The following is a 21724-nucleotide window of genomic DNA, read 5'->3' on the forward strand; positions in this document are numbered from 1 at the left end:
CTGAAGTTCTAGCATGTCTGGCATGGCAGCACTCAGCGGTGGTGTGACTTCATTCAGGCCACGGTAGTCTATTGTCAGTCTCCACTCTCCAGTAGATTTTCTCACTGGCCATATGGGACTGTTAAAGGGTGAGCGAGTTTTGCTGATCACTCCTTGACTCTCCAGCTGGCGGATCAGCTGATGAATGGGGAGAAGGGAGTCTCGGTTGGTACGATATTGTCACCAGTGCACCGTTGTGGTCACGATTGGCACCTGTTGTTCTTCAACCCTCAGCAACCCCACAACGGAAGGATCCTCCGAGAGACCAGGCAAAATGGACAGCTGTTTAATTTCTTCCGTCTCCACAGCAGCTATGCCAAAAGCCCACCGATACCCCCTTGGGTCCTTGAAATACACTCTCCTGAGATCATCTATACCAAGGATGCACGGAGCCTCGGGGCCAGTCACAGTGGGGTGCTTCTGCCACTCCTGCCCAGTGAGGCTCACTTCAGCCTTCAATACACTCAGTTCTTGGGACCTCCTTGTCACTTCAGAAATACAGATGGACTCTGACCCTTTGAAATCTGATGGCATTAACGTACACTGTGCACCAGTGTCCACTAGAGCTTTATACTCTTGTGGATCTGACATGCCAGGCCATCGAATCCACACAGTCCAATAAACTTGGTTGTCCCTTTCCTCCACCTGGCTGGAGGCAGGGCCCCTCTAATCCTGGTCAGAGAATTTGCTGCTCACCTGCTGTAAAAATGACTTGGAGGCCCCCTCCAGAGGATCGGAATCAAGATCGAACTGCCTACCTGGTCTGGAGAGCTGGCTGCTGGAAACTGGAGCGGCATTTTTCCTAACAGAATCCTCTTTGGTGATTGTTTAACCTCGCAGCTCACGCACTCGTGCCTCTAGACTTGAGGTAGGTGGTCCTGCAGGTAAAACCACAAGGTGCCCCATGGTGTATAGCCTCTGTATCCTCTCTCCTGAGCAGAGGAACGCTTGCCCCTAATGGCTGAGATGCTGGCCCATACAGGTGGGGAGTAGAACATACTGTCTTTGAATTGCTGGACCTCCTGGGACAATTTCTTCACGGCTGAGACGAGGGAGGAAGAGACTTTCCTCATATTGCCGGAGTTTGACAGCTACCTCATCCACTGTTGGTGACTCCTTACCTTTCCAGTCTACTACTGCCAGTGAGTTGGCATATGAGGAGGGTGCGCTCCATACAAACTTCCTCCACATGGATCGTGTGCACTGGACTTCATCTGGGTCTGTGGGTACCTGCTCATCGTCTGGTTCATAGTAAACCAGCTCCCGCACAGCTAATTCCCTCAAGTACTGAATACCCCTTTCCATATTGGTCCACTTGCCAGGATAGCATACAAAATCCTCACTGAATCACAGAATCACGGAATCACAGAATGGTAGGGGTTGGAAGGGACCTCTGTGGGTCATCTAGTCCAACCCTGCTGCCGAAGCAGGGTCACCTACAGTAGGCTGTAGAGGAACTTGTCCAGGCGGGTCTTGAATATCTCTAGAGAAGGAGACTCCACAGCCTCCCTGGGCAGCCTGTTCCAGTGCTCCGTCACCCTGAGAGTGAAGAAATTCTTCCTCATATTCACACTGGAGACCATAGTTCTGGGTTACAATTTCTGTTCTGTTGATTGTGTTACAATATGTATGCTAATCTCTCATAAATTGTCCGTCAAATAATCTTTGTGTCAGAATCCATTATGAATACACAAAAGTTAGAGACTAAATGAGCGATGAAAAGTGAAAAGTGTGCAAGATGCTAAATGCTGCATCATTTTATTTAGCTGTCTGATTTCAAGTTCTGCAAATGGTGTCTGATGAGTAGTAAAACAACAGTTTTGAAGAAATTCTAAGTAGAAGCAAAAATGATCATTTGAGTGTCTCTTGGAGCTGCACCTGCCTTCTTTTCATTCTGCTGGCTCAGATAACTATCCACAGGAGTGACACATGTATTGAGTCTCTTAAGCCATGGTTTGTACACCAACAAAAGTAATTAAAGATTTCTATTCATAGAAACCTCTTATAGGTAGGAAACTCTCCCTAACTATGTGCCATTTAAATTAATATTCACTTACTGATACCTTGTGAAATTTATACTTAACTAGGCAGCACAATTTGTATATCCTTATCAATAAAGATTTTTTTTCCTAAACCAACAGAAAGAACTTCAGTAACAAAGCTGATCAAACTTTGAATAATCCTTTGACTGTGAAAAAATCTGGCAGGACCAATATACTGAATGTAATGAGTGGGTTACAGGTAGTGATTAATGTACTAATATAGTGATAACAAATCCTTCAGTAGATGATTTGACTGCAGTCTATAGTGCCATTTTGTATTACAAAAGTTAAATTTTGTATTATAAAAGTTACTGGATTTTTTTTTAACTTCTTCATTCCCAGGAGTCAATACTTCAGTGAAAGACTTTTTGAAAATACTGACAACATGACATTTCAAAGTCTTGTTTATGAAGAAAAAATCTGATGCATAGTCCTTCAGAGGAATACTTTTTAGACTTCTTTTGCTTTTACAGTATTTATTTCAATGTTAAAACCATTGTGTTGATACTTCCAAGTAGTCATTTTTGTTTTTTTCTTAAAAGCTTTATTTCTAAATAGTTTTTTTAAACTTGAACTAGAGGAAAGTGTGCACTCAGTTTGGCCATTTCTATGTGTTTATAGTGTAACAGATTCTGAATAAGGGATGCAATCAACAGAAAATATCTAGAAAATCTTGCAGGATTAGAACAGAACATTTTTTATTTTTAGCAAAATCAAAAGGAGGGTATGAAGGAAATATGTTGCTTCTGGATTACTTGCTGAACGGTTTCCTCCTTTCAAAAAAAGAAATAAGTCAATACAAGCCTCCACCTTCCTTATGAATTGACAACAGAATTCACTGGCCATGTAGCCCAAAGGAAATATGCAGCACTGTGAAGGAGGATACTGTGGGGGACATTCTGTCAAAGATTTCAGCCTCTCTCTTCTGATGGGAGAGAAGAACTTTTGGAGTTTAAAAAAAACAAACCAAAACAGCCATCTTTCAGTTCCTTTTAGGATGGTCTCAAGCTTTATATTGCAAAAAGGTTATTGGTCAGGCTCTATACTCAGTTTGTATTCAGTACTCTGTGCTAATTACCTAGGTTTCAGCCAAGACAGGTGGGTTGTGTTTTGGTTTTTTTTAATTAGTTTATTTCCTAGGGAATCAACATTTCCCTTTTTGGTCATGTGTCTCACTAATAAGTAAAAAAAAAATAAAGATTCTACAGCATCATTTACTTTTAAATTTGAAAATTGATGTGTTAAAGGCGATCATGATGGCTGTAATGTCTTCTGTCAGGATTCAGTCTTTTGGCAAAAATAATTTATATAATATCTGGTTCTAGGCAGATAATATGGCTTGACCTAGCATATTAGTCACAGATAGGTTGCACAAGAGAGATATGTCCTGCATTAATGTCTAATTACATACAAAGAGGTTTTCTCTGTTTTTTTGAAGTAGAGATTAAGGGATTTTTTCATATATTAGTTTGACAACTATACAGAGAATGATCATCTTTAAAATGTAAGTACAATAAGGTAGTAATAAATAGTTCTGATGCAGATTAGTCAGACGTACAATTGGTCAGCACAAAATATATGTGAATAAGTTTATGTAGTTAAACTGAAAGATGAAATTTCTACTGTCTTGTAAAGGTCATATTTCTGTAAGCATTTTGCCAAAACCCTGTGTTGTATGTTAAAATTATGTAGCATTTCGCCTAAACTGAAGACCTTCTCCAGCATGTCTTCATTTGTAGCGAGAAGATCATGAGTACAGTTGCAGGTTTGAACATATGCTAAAACAAGAAGTGGTTTTAGTGTATCAGTGCACAATCCTAAATGAAAAATGGATCTTTTGAGAACATGCATTTTTCTGAAATATAAGTAACTGAACAGGCATTTGCAAAAGATTTTGTTGCCAATCTCAGAAATGAAAGACCATTAGTTACAACAGCTCACAGTGTGAGCACAATACAGCTTTATACATGTGTATGGTTCTTGGAATAGAGCACAGTTCTTTCTGTATAGTGAATACAGGTCATCAGACAAGTAACAACTCATGCTAACCTTCCACTTTCAAGACTACCAAGTATTTTTCCATCAACTACCTAGATATCTGCAAGCAGTAGAATAACTGTGTCTTTCTCTATACCACACAGCAGTAAAATTTATTATTTGTGGAAGAGTAAATAAATTGAGTCATGTACTAGATCAACTCATATACTGAATGCTCTGTTCTGTTTTTTGAGTTGCTTCATTTGGAAATTAACAAAAAAAAATTCTTCTGAATATGAGGCACAGCTCTCAGAGCTGCTTGACACAGGATGTACAAGATATTAAATGTTCGTTTCCCTTTGAGATTCCATGAAAATTTCCTTTGCAGTCTGGGCTGCCCCTATTTGAGCTAAAGGACTAACCGCACTAACTGGCAGTAAAAAGATTGCTTTCTTAGCAGAGTGTGTTGTGAGTCACTGAGCCAAAGGTGTAGATGTCAAAAGAGTGGCTAGCTTCTTTTCCCCATCATAAGAATCGGGGAAACTTCCTCAGTAATTCCATAGAATTGCAGTCTGAGCTTGGGCTACTGAAGCTGTGTTTGGTTTATGTATATGGGGAGCACTATGTCCGTATGTAATTTTGTATTTTACTAAAATCTTCCTGTGGAATGTTAATGACAAAGTTGAATTTCTTATTTTCAGTACTTAATTTATCTGAAATAAACTAGAAGATATAATTATTATGTATCACAGTTATCTGAACAGTTTATTGTGGGATAAAAGCAATTTTTTTTTTAAATCATTGGATGTTCATTCATGCTTTCTTTCAAAGACCTGTTACAAATAGAATTGTTGCAACTTTTCCTAAAATGGCTGCAGTATCACTAATAATGAAATGTGTCATATTTTCTTATAGGGTTTGCAACTAGGTTTCTCCTAAAACTTCTCCCCCTTTTTGGCATTCAGGGAAAAAAAGCAGTTGTTCAGGAAAAGCTCCATCCATGGGGTGAGAGGTGATGGTTATCAGTGGCAAGTCCGAGATGAGGAAACAGAGGAGACTATCACAAGATAGATTGTATTGGTACAGATCAGACCTAGGGTGTGTTACAATCTAAAGCATTACCTGTCCTCTCTGTGTGCGGAGATCGTGACCATGAGTTTGTGGGATTCCGTAATACACAAGAACACAGAGGCTTTTACCCTCTAAATTTCTCTATTTTTTTACAGATTGCCACAAATACCATACAAATCACCACTAGCAAGTATACTACCACAAAAATCACTACAAGTATACCTATGGTTAATAAAGCTACTATATATATCTCAAGCTATTACAAATTACTATCAGCAATCAATAATATAGTATCAATCAACAGTATGACAGCAATCAATAACAGAAAAGATCAATAGTATAGCAACAATCACCATTATAGCAACAACCAACAATAGCAACAACCAAGTAGGTATATACTATTACAGGTTACTACAAACTTATCATTAGTGAAGAAAATTTATCAACAATATAACAGCAGATACACTTATGATAGATTACTTATATGGATATATAATATCGGTATCAAAAGAGTTAGACACATTTCAGAAGGGACCAAACCATTCCAGAGGGGAGGACAAAGCGATCCCAGAGGGGGACCGAACCATTCCAGAGGACAAACTGAACTGACCCCGAAAGTGGGCCCAGAGGGGGATCGTAAGGTAAAAGACAGAGTTTCACTTCAAAGATGATCTGCGTCATGGAGTTTCGAATCAGCCAGGCATCCTTGGCAAGGATCCAAGATCCCCTAGAAAGTTTGTGCAAAATTCAACCTGTTTAGGGAGAGGAAAAGTATGTGCAGCATGGAAAGTTCTCAGAGAGAAAGAGGCTCCATTTTGGATAAAATTTAAGTCCTTTTTTAATTAAATATTTATTAAATAGGTCTGTGTAAAAAGAAGTTTATGACTGTTTTTGATGTGTCCGTGGGTTGTTGCAGAATATTTGTGGTATTGGTCATCAGCACTGAAAAAATACTGTAATCAGCACTTGTTATGTTATCTTTTTCAAGTAGTTTCCTGTAATATATCAAACTACCACAGAAGGTTTAAGAGATGCAAATATGCGTCTTATTCATAATAGAAAAGTTGGTTCTTTTTTTCAGTACACTGAGGACAAAAAGAGTTTTTTTGATCTAGCAATATGTTATTTTGTATTCTAAAATGAAGTTGTCCTTGCTGATTTTTGCTTGTCATTTTTTTAAACAGATAGCTAGATACCCTTTTCAGAGCTTGTCTGTAAAAAGTGTATACTGTTGTAGGCATAATCTTCTAACAGAAATTTGCTGCATAGTATATTTCAATATCTTATTGTATAATAAGATTTCTAAAATATGTTTTGCAAACTCTTGAATTTATAACTTCCTAGCATGCTATTGATTGAGTGGTCTGAATAAAATCCTTCTTTAGGTATGTTTCTACTGGCTGAAATTTACTTTATAGAAAGTACACAGACTGAAAATTCTTCTTTCCTTTCCATAGGACAAGAAATGGGCTCTCAGTCATGAAGATGTCACACTGGGAGAATTATTGGGCAAAGTAAGTTATCAAGTGAACTAAATAACGTTTAAATAAGTATCAGTCATGGAGTCTGTACATTTCCTATTTGCCTTATCTTTTAAATTACTGTGGTATGAAATTTTATACCAATTCTTTTACTTTAGTACGAAACACAACATTGTGCTTTAAATAAATGTAAATCACATTTACTGGGAAACAATGTAATGCGTCTGAGTGTTGAAAATATTTAACTCTAGCATACATATTTTTCTTATTTGGAAGATTTTTAAGATAAGTGGATTTCTGTAAAGCATTATGTGGTTGTTTTACTTTGTGCAATCTTACAAAAGAATAATATTGTTGCAAAATAGGAAAGTTTTATATAAATAAAAAATCTGGTATAAGAAGATGATTTAATCAGCAGTTGTTAAAGCAAATGCTCATTGTTTTTGTATGACTTAATGAATTTAGGTAGCCTCACAATAGTATATGTATTAAATTAATTCGTACAGTTTCTATCTCAAATTGTGCTTAGTAGGTGTAAATTTTTAAAACACTCCTACTCAGGTAATGCACATTTTCAGCAGCTTTGCAACTACCAACAAATTTAGTGCAAGTGCCACTTTGGACACAATGTTCCAAAAGATTTCCCAAAATCTGAAAAAGAGGCTTAAATAACAAGTAAAATGAAAGCAACAGCTATCTTAGTATTGAGACACACTGTAAGAATCGATAAACTGTTCAAGAAATGGGGAGTTCTCTACAGGTCTACAGGTACTATGCCAGTTTCACATTCTTAAACAGACAAATATCAAGAAAAGTGTCAAAAATAAAGATGTTTCAGGCATAAAAAAGTTTGTCTTCCTAAAATCAGCTTGAACATCTTGATTAGTAAAGACAGTTAAAGTAATCAATCTGAAAATTGATTACTTCAGTAAAAAGAATTTATGTACGTATTGCATGTTTTTGGCACAAAGCATTTTTAACAACAGTCATAGAATCATTAAGGTTGGAAAAGACCTCTAAGATCATCAAGTCCAACCATCAATCCATCACCACCATGCCTACTAGACCATATCCCGAAGTGCCACATCTACATGTTTTTTGAACACCTTCAGGGATGGTGACTCCACCACCTCCCTGGGCAGCCTATTCTAATGCCTGACCACTCTTTCAGTAAAGAAATTTTTCTTAATAGCCAATCTAAACCTCCCCTGATGCAACTTGAGACCATTTCCTCTCGTACTATCGCTGGTTACTTGGGAGAAGAGACCAGCACCCGCCTCACTACAACCTCCTTTCAGGTAGTTATAGAGAACAATAAGGTCTCCCCTTAGCCTCCTCTTCTCCAGACTAAACAGCCCCAGCTCCCTCAGCTGTTCCTCATCAGACTTGTTCTCCAGACCCCTCACCAGCCTCATTGCCCTTCTCTGGACACTCTCCAGCCCCTCAATGTCCTTCTTGGAGTGAGGGGCCCAAAAGTGAACACAGTACTCCAGGTGCAGTCTCACCAGTGACAAGTACAGTGGCACGATCGCTTCCCTACTCCTGCTGGCCACACTATTCCTGATCCAAGCCAGGATGCCATTGGCCTTCTTGGCCACCTGGGCACACTGCTGGCTCATGTTCAGCCGGCTGTCGACCAGTACCCCCAGGTCCTTTTCCACTGGGCAACTTTCCAGCCACTCCTCCCCAAGCCTGTAGCATTGCATGGGGTTGTTGTGACCCAAGTGTAGGACCCAGCATTTGGCCTTGTTGAACCTCATACAGTTGGCCTCGGCCCATCGATCCAGCCTGTCCAGATCCCTCTGCAGAGCCTTCCTACCCTCAAGCAGATCGACTTGATTTATAATCACTTGATTATAAATTGATTTGATTTATGATCAAGTGATTATAAAAGGAAATATGGTTAAGAAGCATTTAAAAAATAATAAACAGAATAAAAATCTTTGTTGTGCCACTATATAAACTTTTTATGCATCCATCTCAAAAACAAAATAGTCAAACCAAAGGATGACAGGATGATCATCTTCTATATGAGAAAATGTTAAATAAACTGTCATAATTTATCCCGGAAATGAGAAATCTGAAGGATTATTAAATCTTGAGTGGCCTGGAAAAGATTAATAGAAAAATCATGGAAGTTTCATGTAGAAGATGATGCAAACCAGTAAAGAGGAAGATTTTGCTTCACCTCAGGTGTGAATGGTCCATTTATTTACTCTGTGTTAATTCTATAATACCCTGCAAAAGGAAAGTTATATAAAAGAAACAGATATAAAATGATAATTATATATTTTAAATTAAGGGGAAAAAAACAATTTTCAGTACTTAAGTAGTCCTTAAGGTAGCTTCAGTTTTCACTATTAAGTACTTCTAAACAGAAGACTAGAGGAAAAGCATGTTGGGAGTGATTCAGCTACTTACATTTGGGCATCTAGTGCCATTTTAGATATCAAAGGTGGCTTCCTGGCCTCTAGAAGTGCTATTCTAGAATGTTAGCTGGCTGTTAAAGATCCTCTGCTGTGTTTGCCAGCTATGTTGGTTTCTCAAATACTACTAGAGGGTTGCATTTAGGCAACTGAATGTCTTTTCTTGTAACTAAATAGCATTACTATATTCCATCTATGATTTTTTTTTTCTCTTTGTCTCATTCCTTTGGCACTACTGTATTCAAATGCATGGTATAAAGAAATCCCCATCACTAAGGAAAGAAAGGAAAACATTTCCAGCAGCTTTTTGCTGTTTATTAAACTCACGTGCAGCTCCAGAGATTAGCAAACAGGAGAGGGATTAATCTGAAAATTTACCCAACAAATTCAAAATGGAGTTGATTTGGTCTTCGTGAAATACAAAGCTTATCAAAAGGAATGAGGTCTTCAAGGTGGTTTTTTTTTGTTTTCTGGGGGGAGGGTTTGGCTGACACCTTTCTTCAATTTCTGTCCTAAATAATTTTCGTTTTGTTTATTTTAAGTAAGAAAGACAACTGATGGAGGTTATTCTATTCTCCTTACTTTAGTTTTATTTTATGAAAAGGCAAAGACTTATTTACTCAGAATGATTTTTTTTCCTGGTTTCAGGGTAATTTTGGTGAGGTATATAAAGGAACATTAAAAGATAAGACTCCTGTTGCTGTAAAAACTTGTAAAGAAGATCTTCCTCAGGAACTGAAAATTAAATTTCTGTCAGAAGCCAGGTAGGTTTTCTAAATTTAGTTAAAAGATGTGTTTGCATTGTCTTGTTTTTTCAAGTTTTATTACTAGATGAATTTATAAAATCTGACCTTCACAAAAATTTGAAGAAGCTATTCTCAGACTTTTTCCCTTTTATTCTCTCCCTCAGTATGTTCCACAACTGTTGTCCCAATAACTAAAAGTAGGCATTTTTTTTAATGTGTGAATGCAGCAGCATCTGCATTTGGCAAAACCATCTCTTCAGCAAAGCAAGCTATGCCTATAAAACACATTTTTCTTATAGTAAGTGCCTCAACTTAAAACTTTTTCTGCATTTTGACATAAGGATTCAGATAAAAAGACTGAAAGACACTGTTACTTTAAATGTGATTATATCACAGAATAACAGAATGTTTGCAGTTGGTAGGGTCCTCTGAGGTTCATCTTGTCAAAGACCCCTGCTCAAGCAGGGCCAGCTAGAGCTGGTTGCCCAGGACTGTGTCCAGATGGCTTTTGAATATCTCCAAGGAGGGAGACTCCACAGCTTCCCTGGACAACCTTTTCCAGTGCTCAGTCACTCTTACAGTGAAAAAGTCTTTCCTGATGTTCAGATGAACCTCATGTGTTTCAGTTTGTTCCCATTGCCTCTTGTCCTGTCACTGGGCACCACTGAAAAGAGCCTGGCTCCATCCTCTTTGCATCCTCCCTTCTTGTATTTGTGTATGTATGTATATATTCTTATATACACTGATGAGATCCCCCCTGAGCCTTCTCTAGGCTAAACAGTCCCATCTCTCTCAGCCTTTCCTCATAGGAGAGATGCACCAGTCCCTTAATCATCTTCATAGCCCTTTACTCCAGCATGGCCATGTCTCTCTTGCACTGGAGAGCCCAGAACTGGACACAGGACTTCAGGTGTGGCCTCACCAGTGCTAAGTAGAGGGGTAGGATCACCTCCCTCGACATGCTGGAATACTTTGCCTAATTCAGCCCAGGATACCATTAGCCTTCATTGCCCCAAGGGCACATTGCTGCCTCATGTTGAACTTGTCCACCAACTGGCACGTCCTTTTCTGAAAAGCTGCTTTCCAGCTGGGTGAACCCCAGCATATATCGGTGCATGGGGTTGTTCCTCCCCAGGTGCAGGACTTTGCACTTCCCCTTGTTGCACTACAATGTTGCACTGTAACTGTTGAATCATACCAGTCATAAATCCTGCCTTCTCACCTGCTTGATTAATAGAGCTGATCAAATTTGGCCAGGTTATAGGATAGACCCCCATTTACCAATTTTCTCTTGGGAAGAAGAATTCACTTCAGAAGAGAAATTACGTGCTGTGTCAGGCAGCATATGATTGTATACCTATTTTTCAGATTACAATCATACCACAATATGCTAATTATTCTGAATATAGGCTGATTATATAGGTATATAAATATCTTCAGAGTATATAAATTTCATCAGGGTATATAGGCATATCAAGATAATTTTTAAATTGTTTACATTATCTTTCTTCTTGCTATGGAACTTGATATATTTTCATTTTTACTCAAAAATCTAGTATAATCAACATGGAAAACTATAAGACATTGTATAAATCATTAATATCAGCCATTATAGCTATTGAATATCTTTGTGTGGCATCTACTGCAAAGATGCTTCATTTGCTAAGCAGTCTGACACTGAAAGAACAGTCTTATAATGAAAGAAAAATAAATGTGCTGTGTCTAAGTATGTATGTACCAAGTATGTTAGTATTTTACTCTTTCTCTTATGAAAAAGAGAAAAAGAAGACATGGTTTAAGTTAGCAAATAGTAGAAGAAACATTTAAAAGTTGTAATGTCTTTCCAGAATTCTTCCTAGCACTTCATTATACTTGTAAATTGTAGCATGCTGTTTTAGATTGCAAATGTTCTTATTAAAGCATTGTGTAAGAAGATGTAAATGTTTTTCTTTAATTCCCAAAGTTGAAATTGCTGTCTTTATATTCTTTTAAAACTTACTGTACAAATTAATCTCTTAAAGTAAAATTGGAATGAGTGTGCATTTGAACAATGCAGAAGGAAAGTGTAGGAAAGTGTTGTGCAGGCTTTTTTTGACCTAACTGCTATTGGTCCACCACTGAAATGTTTAATTACAAGGGTTCTTTGAGGAACTACAGATCTGTCAGGCCATTTTTCAGTTCTTTTGTCATGTAGACATATAGTAGAACTATAATAAAAATAATATAGCATTCGGTCTTGATTTACGAGTTGATGTACCCTCATTTAAACACAATGACGACTGATTTGTTATATTGATTTTTTTAATGATAACAGTAATGATGTGTTCCATTAAAATAATATTAAGGGTTTAAGATATTTTCATATGATACTTAATCGGTTTATACATTAAAGTTTATTAATATAATAAATTTACTGTATGTTTTGCAGGATACTTAAACAGTATGATCATCCTAATATTGTAAAACTCATAGGAGTTTGCACACAACGACAACCTATTTATATAGTTATGGAACTTGTTTCAGGTATTTTTTTTTCTTTTCTCACAACATATGTTCATATGTATTGTTTCCGCAGTGTAAAATATTTTTGTTTTCTATTTGTCTTTATTTGCATTCTTATGACTGATCTCAAAAGTCACCCATGTTGCAAATCTTTGGAGATCTTGGTTTCTGCCAGCTTAGGAGTGGAGTGAGCTATTCAAATCTGTTGTGAGTTTTTCTGTAACCATTCAAGAGCAGAATTTGCTACAATGTATCTCTACAATATCTTCATTTTTCTCCTGAAAAGATATTAAATAATACTTCCTTTAACAATAGGGTTATATTGTTAATGCTATACTTGTATTTAAAGAAACTTAATGACTGGGTAGCGTCTTAATTATAGTAACTCAAATTTGGATTATCTTTCATATGGGTTTTATCTTTATGAAAATACATTGTTCAACAAAATTATTCACTTTCTTAGGTGCTCTTGATTTATTTTTTAATCTTCAGTTCATATTATTCACCAATGATTGGAGAGAGTTTCAAATCGATGGGATGATGCCAGACTCAGGCAACTGTATTGCTCTGATTCTCTCGGAAGCTGGAAAAAGTGTGGGTTTGGTAGCCTCTGGTATTGGTTATGTCCTGGGTTTGGCCAGAACAGGGTTAATTTTCACTGGAATCCAGGAAGGGGCACAGCCGGGGGGTGGGGGCTGACCCCACCTGGCCAAACAGAGCCTGGTATTCCATACCATGTGCTGTCACGCGGGGTTCCGGTGGGGGGGGGGGGGCGGTGCGGCGGGAAGGCACTCGCCGCTTGTGCGGGCGCAGCGCCGGTCCGGTTTCGGGAGAGCGGCTGTTGTACGGTTCGTGGTTGTGTTTTCTCCTTATTTGTATCGTTGTTGTTCCTGTTTTCCCTCTGTTTGCTGTTCTGTTAAACTGCCCTTATCCCGACCCACCAGTTTCTGCCTCTTTCTTTCCATTCTCCTCCGCACGCCGGCGGGGGGAGGGGCGGCCGCGTGGCGCTTTTGTTGCCGGCGGCAGCCGAAACCAAAACAGGTTAATATGCAGCAATTTGTTTTATATATTGCTAGATTTCTCTTCAAAATTATACTGCAAGCTGTTTTAAGAACCGTTTAATTCATGAAGACTTAGTAAACATTTAGACTGTTTATAATTCCTGAGTACTACCTAGCTTTAGTAGAAGTGCATTGATGAAATATTTGACTTATTGGAATTTTCTGCCTTTATTCCATTAGATTATATGATTACTATATTAGTACATGTGATTGACTTTATTAAAATGGAAACTATCAGCATTGTCCTGAGACATTCTTTAAGACATACACTGGTAGTCAGCTTCTCTAGACATCTCTGCTAATAAATATAAAACTTCATCTTTCAACAATTTTATAATTCTGGTTCAGGGTTTTCAGAGTCTAAATGACAGTTTCTTCTCTGAGAAAACATTAGAAACAGCTCCATAAAGCATGGAATTCCCTGCCTTAAGTATTTTAATGTTCTGTTTAATTGCGCTTTTTCCACAGTTCTTATTTCCTAAATACATGTATACTGCGTGCTTATTGTGTCTTTTTGAGATTGCTTTGATGTGGATTTCAGTGTTTCAGTAGTGGCTTATTCTGCTTGTCATTTCAGATTCAGATTTCAATTCAGATTCTTACTTTCTTCAGGTGTTAAAAAACTTTCCAGAACCTTAGCACTTTACATAGATAAGTGCTTCTCTATTAGTGATTCTGTCATTAAATCTCTCTGCAGAGAAAATATTTTTGTTTGTTTTTTTCCATTGTCCCAAATGTAAATGGAATTAAAGAATATGCATCTGGATAAAGTCATCAGTGAAACAGCAACAGTGGCAAATGCATACTTAAGCATCTGTGCATCCATTGTTATATACAAAAATGTATTTGGTTTATGTGGCAAGATTTTGGTAGCGGGAGAATGCAGGGGTGGCTTCCCATCAGGAACTACCCCCATGATCCCAGAATCAAAGAACGGTAGGGGTTGAAAGGGACCTCTGGGGATCATCTAGTCCAACCCTCCTGCCGAAGCAGGGTCACCTACAGCAGGCCGCACAGGACCTCATCCAGGCGGGTCTTGAATATCTCTGGAGAAGGAGAATCCACAAGCTCTCCAGGCAACCTGTTCCAGGGTTCCGTCGCCCTCAGAGGGAAGAAGTTCTTCCTCATGTTCTGGTGGAACTGCCTATGCTTCAGTTTTTACCCATTGCCCCTTGTCCTGTCCCTGGGCACCACTGAAAAGAGCTTGGCCTCATCCTCCTGACACCCACCCTTGAGATATTTATAGGCATTTATTAGGTCCCCTCTCAGCCTTCTCTTCTTCAGGCTGAACAAGCCCAGCTCCCTCAGCCTTTCCTCGTAGGAGAGATGCTCCAGTCCCCTTATCGTTCTCGTAGCCCTCCGCTGGACTCTCTCCAGTAGCTCCTCATCTCTCTCAAAGTGGGGAGCCCAGAACTGGACACAGTACTCCAGATGGGGCCTCACTAGGGCAGAGTAGAGGGGGAAGGAGAACCTCCCTCATCCTGCTGGCCACACTCTTCTTAATGCACCCCAGGATCCCATTGGCCTTCTTGGCAGCCAGGGCACACTGCTGGCTCATGGTCAACCTGTCGTCCACCAGGACACCCAGGTCCCTCTCCGCAGAGCTGCTCTCCAGCAGGTCCGCCCCAAGCCTGTACTGGTGCATGGGATTGTTCCTCCCCAGGTGCAGGACCCTGCACTTGCCCTTGTTGAACCTCATCAGGTTCCTCTCTGCTCAACTTTCCAGCCTGTCCAGGTCTCGCTGAATGGCAGCACAGCCTTCTGGTGTATCTACCACACCTCCCAGTTTGGTGTCATCAGCAAACTTGCTGAGGGTACACTCTAACTCTTCATCCAGGTCGTTGATGAAGAAGTTGAACAAGGCTGGGCCCAGTACTGACCCCTGGGGAACACCACTAGTTACCACCCGCCAACTAGACTCTGCGCTGCTGATGACAACCCTCTGAGTTCTGCCATTCAGCCAGTTCTCTATCCACCTCACTGACCACTCATCCAGCCCAATCTTCCTGAGCTTCCCTGGGAGAATGTTGTGGGAGACAGTGTCAAAAACCTTGCTGAAGTCTAGGTAGACAACATCCACTGCTCTCCCCTCATCTACCCAGCCAGTCATGCCATTATAGAAGAATAACCTTCTTTTCCTCCACTTGTTTAATGATTACCTCCAGAATGAGTTACTCCATCATCTTTTGCAGGATGGATGTGAGGCTGACTGGCCTGTAGTTCCCTGGGTCCTCCTTCTTGTCCTTTTTGAAGATTGGAGTGACATTGGCCTTTCTCCAGTCCTCGGGCACCTCTCCTGTCCTCCAGGACCTCTCAAAGATGATGGAGAGTGGCTCAGCAATGACATCCGCCAGCTCCCTCAGCACTCGTGGGTGCATTCCATCGGGACCCATGGATTTGTGGGCGTCCAGTTTGCTTAGATGATTTCTCATACAGTCTTCCTCAACCAAGGGAAGGTCGTCCTCTCTGCAGGCTTCCTCTCTTACCTCCAGGGCCTGGGATTCCTGAGGGCCGGCCTTAGCACTGAAGACTGAAGCAAGAAGGCATTCAGTAATGTCACGGTTTAAAGCAGGGCGTCAATAAACTGAGTGACAGATGCTCTCTATTAACCCCCACCCTCCCAGCAGGGGAGGGGAAAAGGGGGAAAAGGGAGAGAGACTTACAAATTGAATATAAAATATTTACTAATAACACTAATAATACTAATAATATTAATAATAAGAGAAACAATGTAAAATATACAAAACTGATACCGAGTTTCCCCGGAGTTGGGTGCCGGGGTGCTGGCGTCCCGCCAGCAGCTGCTGGGCAGCACCAGAAAGTCCCAGACTGGACTCGGCAGCAGACAGGAACTGGACTCAGAGATGCACAGATAGGAATCTGGATCAGGATCGCAGGTAGAACAACGAGCAGGGTCCTCTTCAGAAAGCGGCCATGGATGAAGAGAGCGAGACCCTCGTGATCCCCCAGCTTTAACCTGAGTATGACGTGTAATGGCATGGAATACCTCGTTGGTCATTATCGGGTCACCTGTCCTGCCCGCCCCTCCCCGCAAGTACAACTCCTCACTTGCGGGACCTAAGAGATCTATCAGTGACCTTGGCTGTTATAGTGATAATTATAAACAGGGGCCTTTTTCTGCATTCCTTTCCTACCGTTAGCTCAGTGTAACTATAAACATCAGGCGTTATCAGCTTTGGAGCGGACACTGTCTGTAAAATATGCAGCCAGCTTCAGAAAAATGCAGTTACTTCAAAGAATTTAGCTGTAAGGAAGATTCACTGAAAGAGAATCGGTTCTGTTTTAACCAAAACCAGGACAAGTAACTCTGCCTTCTCTGCATCCTCTGTCACCAGGACACCCGCCTCATTCAGCAGTGGCCCCACATTGTCCCTAGCCTTCCTTTTGCTGCTGATGTAGTTGAAGAAGCCCTTCTTGTTGTTTCTGACATCCCTTGCCAGCTTCAATTTCAGGTGGACCTTAGCCTTCCTCTTTGCATCCCTGCATGCTTTGACAACATTCCTGTTCTTCTGGTTTGTCTGCAGCAGGCAACAAAAGCGCCACGCGGTCACCCCTCCCCCCGCCGGGGTGTGGAGGAGAATGGAAAGAAAAAGGCAGAAACCGGTGGGTTGGGATAAGGGCAGTTTAACAGAACAGCAAACAAAGGGGACAGGAACAACAACGATACAGATAAGGAGAAAACACAACACAAACCGCACAACCCGGAGAGCCGCCCTCCATGACCGCCACCGCCAACTCCCGAGCCGCGAGTGAGTTCCCCCCCACAGCTCCCCCCCACCAAAACCCCGCATGATGGCACATGGTATGGAATACCCTGCTCTGTTTGGCCAGGTGGGGTCAGCCCGCCCGGCTGTGTCCCTTCCTGGATTCCGGTGAAAATTAACCCTGTCCTGGCCAAACCCAGGACATTATCCACCCCTTATTCCATACCATCTACGTCATGCCCAGATCCCCCATTGTCCAGTTGATCACCAGCACTTCTCCTGTCTCCAGATATCATTCCCTTAGTCTATGGATCATCACTCTAAAGTGTCCGTTGAGTTCATTTAATCCATGACTTTGGGCTCCATCTGTCGTAATGGTCTTCCGTGGCAGGAGAGGTGATGTGTGCTGATGGGCGGTCACTTGCTGCATCCGGAGCTCACGGCTGATGTATCTGGTGCGGCCCGTGCCCACAGTCTGCAGAAGATGTCAATCTTGATGAAGTTGCTGGGTGCCAGTGGTTGAAAACCAGGTCCAGTCCCATCATCGCTGTGTTCTGCTAGGTTTCCATCGAAAAGTCCATCCTTCTTTAGTCTGGGCGATTCTTACTATGATACCACTGGTATAACATATAACAATTATAACAGTGATAACAGACAATGACAGGGTTATTTAACAATTAACTTTATACAATTTATTTATGAACTATTCTCCCCCAAAATCAAATCCCCATGAGGTACACATCGGACTTCCCCATCCTTCCGCATTACCCACCAGGTACACCCAGGTCCTTGAGCAAAAGCAATCCCGCGGACGGGCTTGCCTTTGCCCGAGGCAGGATTAACCCAAACCATCTTCCCTAACATGTTCCGCATGTGCACTACAGGGACTTTATCCCCTTCTACGGGGCGCTGAGGTTTTGACTGGGCAGGACCAGCCCGGTTGGTGGACCCTCTGGTGTTAACCAACCAGGTGGCCTTTGCTAAATGGGTATCCCAATTTTTGAAAGTCCCACCCCCCATTGCCCTCAAAGTGGTTTTTAGCAGCCCATTGTACCGCTCGATCTTTCCAGAGGCTGGTGCATGGTAGGGGATGTGATACACCCACTCAATACCGTGTTCTTTGGCCCAGGTGTCTATGAGGCTGTTGCGAAAATGAGTCCCGTTGTCCGACTCAATTCTTTCGGGGGTGCCATGTCGCCACAGGACTTGTTTTTCCAGGCCCAGGATGGTATTCCGGGCGGTGGCATGGGGCACAGGGTAGGTTTCCAGCCATCCGGTGGTGGCCTCCACCATTGTGAGCACATAGCGCTTGCCTTGGCGGGTTTGTGGCAGTGTGATGTAGTCAATCTGCCAAGCCTCCCCGTATTTAGATTTTAGCCATCGTCCTCCATACCACTGAGGCTTTACCCGCTTGGCTTGCTTGATTGCAGCGCATGTTTCACATTCATGGATAACCTGTGCGATGGTGTCCACGGTCAAGTCCACTCCTCGGTCACGAGCCCATTTGTATGTCGCATCTCTTCCTTGGTGGCCTGAGGTGTCATGGGCCCACCAAGCTATAAACAGTTCACCCTTATGTTGCCAGTCCAGATCCACCTGAGCCACTTCAATCTTGGCAGCCTGATCCACTTGCTGGTTGTTTTGAAGTTCCTCAGTGGCCTGACTCTTAGGGACGTGGGCGTCCACGTGACGCACTTTTACAACCAGCTTCTCCAGCCAGGCAGCAATATCTTGCCACAATGGGGCAGCTCAGATGGGTTTGCCTCTGCGCTGCCAGTTGTTCTTCTTCCATTGCTGCAGCCACCCCCACAAGGCATTGGCCACCATCCAGGAGTCAGTGTAAAGATAGAGCACTGGCCAACTTTCTCAACTGGCAATATCTAAAGCCAGCTGGATGGCTTTCACCTCTGCAAACTGGCTTGACTCACCTTCTCCCTCGGCAGTTTCGGCAGCTTGTCGTGTAGGGCTCCATACAGCAGCCTTCCAACTCCGCTGCTTCCCCACAATGCAACAGGACCCATCTGTGAACAGGGCATACTGTTTCTTATCTTCTGGCAGCTGGTTATACAGTGGGGCCTCTTCAGCACCTGTCACCTCCTCCTCTGGCGATGCTCCAAAATCTTTGCCTTCTGGCCAGTCCATGATTACCTCCAGAATTCCTGGGCGACTGGGGATTCCCATTCGGGTGCACTGGGTGATCAGAGCGACCCACTTACTCCACATAGCATTGGTGGCATGATGCGTAGAGGGGACCCTCTCTTTGAACATCCAGCCCAGGACCAGCAATCGTGGTGCTAGGAGAAGCTGTGCTTCAGTGCCAACTGCTTCTGAAGCAGCTCGAACGCCTTCATATGCTGCCAGAATCTCTTATTCAGTGGGAGTATAGCGGGCCTCCGATCCTTTGTATCCCCGGCTCCAAAACCCCAGGGGTCGACCTCGAGTCTCCCCTGGTGCTTTCTGCCAGAGACTCCAGGTTGGGCCATTCTCCCCGGCTGCGGTGTAGAGCACGTTTTTAACATCTTTCCCTGACCGGACTGGACCAAGGGCTATGGCATGAACTATCTCCCTTTTAATTTGTTCAAATGCCTGTCGTTGCTCAGGGCCCCATTCAAAATCATTCTTCTTCCGGGTCACTTGATAGAGAGGGCTTACAATCTGGCTGTAATTTGGGATGTGCATCCTCCAAAAACCCACAACACCCAGGAAGGCCTGTGCTTCCTTTTTGCTGGTTGGTGGAGACATAGCTGCTATTTTGTTGATGACATCCATTGGGATTTGATGGCGCCCATCCTGCCATTTTATTCCCAAAAACTGGATCTCTTGCGCAGGTCCCTTGACTTTACTTCGCTTAATGGCGAAACCGGCTTTCAGAAGGATCTGAACTATTTTCTCCCCTTTCTCAAAAACTTCCTCTGCTGTGTCACCCCATACAATGATGTCTTCGATGTACTGCAGATTTTCTGGAGCTTCACCCTTTTCCAGTGCAGTCTGGATTAGTCCATGGCAAATGGTGGGACTGTGTTTCCACCCCTGGGGCAGTCGATTCCAGGTGTACTGGATGCCCCTCCAGGTGAAAGCACACTGTGGCCTGCACTCTGCTGCCAAAGGGATGGAGAAGAATGCATTAGCGATGTCAATTGTCGCATACCACTTGGCTGCCTTTGACTCCAGCTGATACTGAAGTTCTAGCATGTCTGGCAGGGCAGCACTCAGTGGTGGTGTGACTTCATTCAGGCCACGGTAGTCTATTGTCAGTCTCCACTCTCCAGTAGATTTTCTCACTGGCCATATGGGACTATTAAAGGGTGAGCGAGTTTTGCTGATCACTCCTTGACTCTCCAGCTGGCGGATCAGCTGATGAATGGGGAGAAGGGAGTCTCGGTTGGTATGATACTGTCGCTGGTGCACCATTTTGGTCATGATTGGCACCTGTTGTTCTTCAACCCTCAGCAACCCCACAACGGAAGGATCGTCCGAGAGACCAGGCAAAATGGACAGCTGTTTAATTTCTTCCATCTCCACAGCAGCTATGCCAAAAGCCCACCGATACCCCCTTGGGTCCTTGCAATACACTCTCCTGAGATCATCTATACCAAGGATGCACGGAGCCTCGGGGCCAGTTACAATGGGGTGCTTCTGCCACTCCTGCCCAGTGAGGCTCACTTCAGCCTCCAATACGCTCAGCTCTTGGGACCCCCCTGTCACTCCAGAAAAACAGATGGACTCTGACCCTTTGAAATCTGATGGCATTAACGTACACTGTGCACCAGTGTCCACTAGAGCTTTATACTCTTGTGGATCTGACATGCCAGGCCATCGAATCCACACAGTCCAATAAACTTGGTTGTCCCTTTCCTCCACCTGGCTGGAGGCAGGGCCCCTCTAATCCTGGTCAGAGAATTTGCTGCTCACCTGCTGTAAAAATGACTTGGAGGTCCCCTCCAGAGGGTCGGAATCAAGATCGAACTGCCTACCTGGTCTGGAGAGCTGGCTGCTGGAAACTGGAGCGACATTTTTCCTAACAGAATCCCCTTTGGTGATTGTTTTACCTCGCAACTCTCGCACTCGTGCCTCTAGACTTGAGGTGTGTTTTCCATCCCACTTCCTCATGTCCTCTCCGTGGTCACGCAGGTAAAACCGCAGGGTGCCCCGTGGTGTATAGCCTCTGTATTCTTTCTCCTGAGCAGAGAAACGCTTGCCCCTAATAGCTGAGATGCTGGCCCGTACAGGTGCGGAGTAGGATATATTCTCTTTGATTTGCCGCACCTCACGGGTCAGTTTCTCCACAGCTGAGACAAGGGAGGAAGAGAGACTTTCCTCATATTGCTGGAGTGTGACAGCCACCTCATCCACTGTTGGTGACTCCTTACCTTTCCAGTCTACAACTGCCAGTGAGTTGACATATGAGGAGGGTGCGCTCCGCACAAACTTCCTCCACATGGATCGTGTGCACTGGACTTCATCTGGGTCTGTGGGTAACTGGTCATCATCTGGTTCATAGTAAACCGGCTCCCGCACAGCTAATTCCCTCAAGTACTGAATACCCCTCTCCATATTGGTCCACTTGCCAGGATAGCATACAAAATCATCACTGAAGGGGTACCTCTCCCTCACCCCTGAGAGAAGTCACCTCCAGAGGCTGAGGACTTGTTCC

At 42.6% G+C, this 21724-nt stretch overlaps 1 protein-coding gene across 7 annotated transcripts in view; it reads left to right on the top strand.

Annotated features, from left to right (window-relative positions):
* The window catches only part of LOC142365534 (tyrosine-protein kinase Fer-like), a 226937-nt gene that overhangs the window by 134318 nt on the left and 70895 nt on the right, over positions 1-21724 (top strand). For all 7 annotated transcript variants that reach the window (XM_075446347.1, XM_075446351.1, XM_075446348.1 and 4 more), the window contains 3 exons: positions 6587-6643; positions 9685-9800; positions 12211-12305. In XM_075446347.1, coding sequence (XP_075302462.1) covers positions 6587-6643; positions 9685-9800; positions 12211-12305 — 268 coding nt within the window. The remainder of the gene's footprint in view (positions 1-6586; positions 6644-9684; positions 9801-12210; positions 12306-21724) is intronic.

This window comes from Opisthocomus hoazin, chromosome W (genome assembly GCF_030867145.1).
Source record: "Opisthocomus hoazin isolate bOpiHoa1 chromosome W, bOpiHoa1.hap1, whole genome shotgun sequence".
Taxonomy (NCBI): domain Eukaryota; kingdom Metazoa; phylum Chordata; class Aves; order Opisthocomiformes; family Opisthocomidae; genus Opisthocomus; species Opisthocomus hoazin.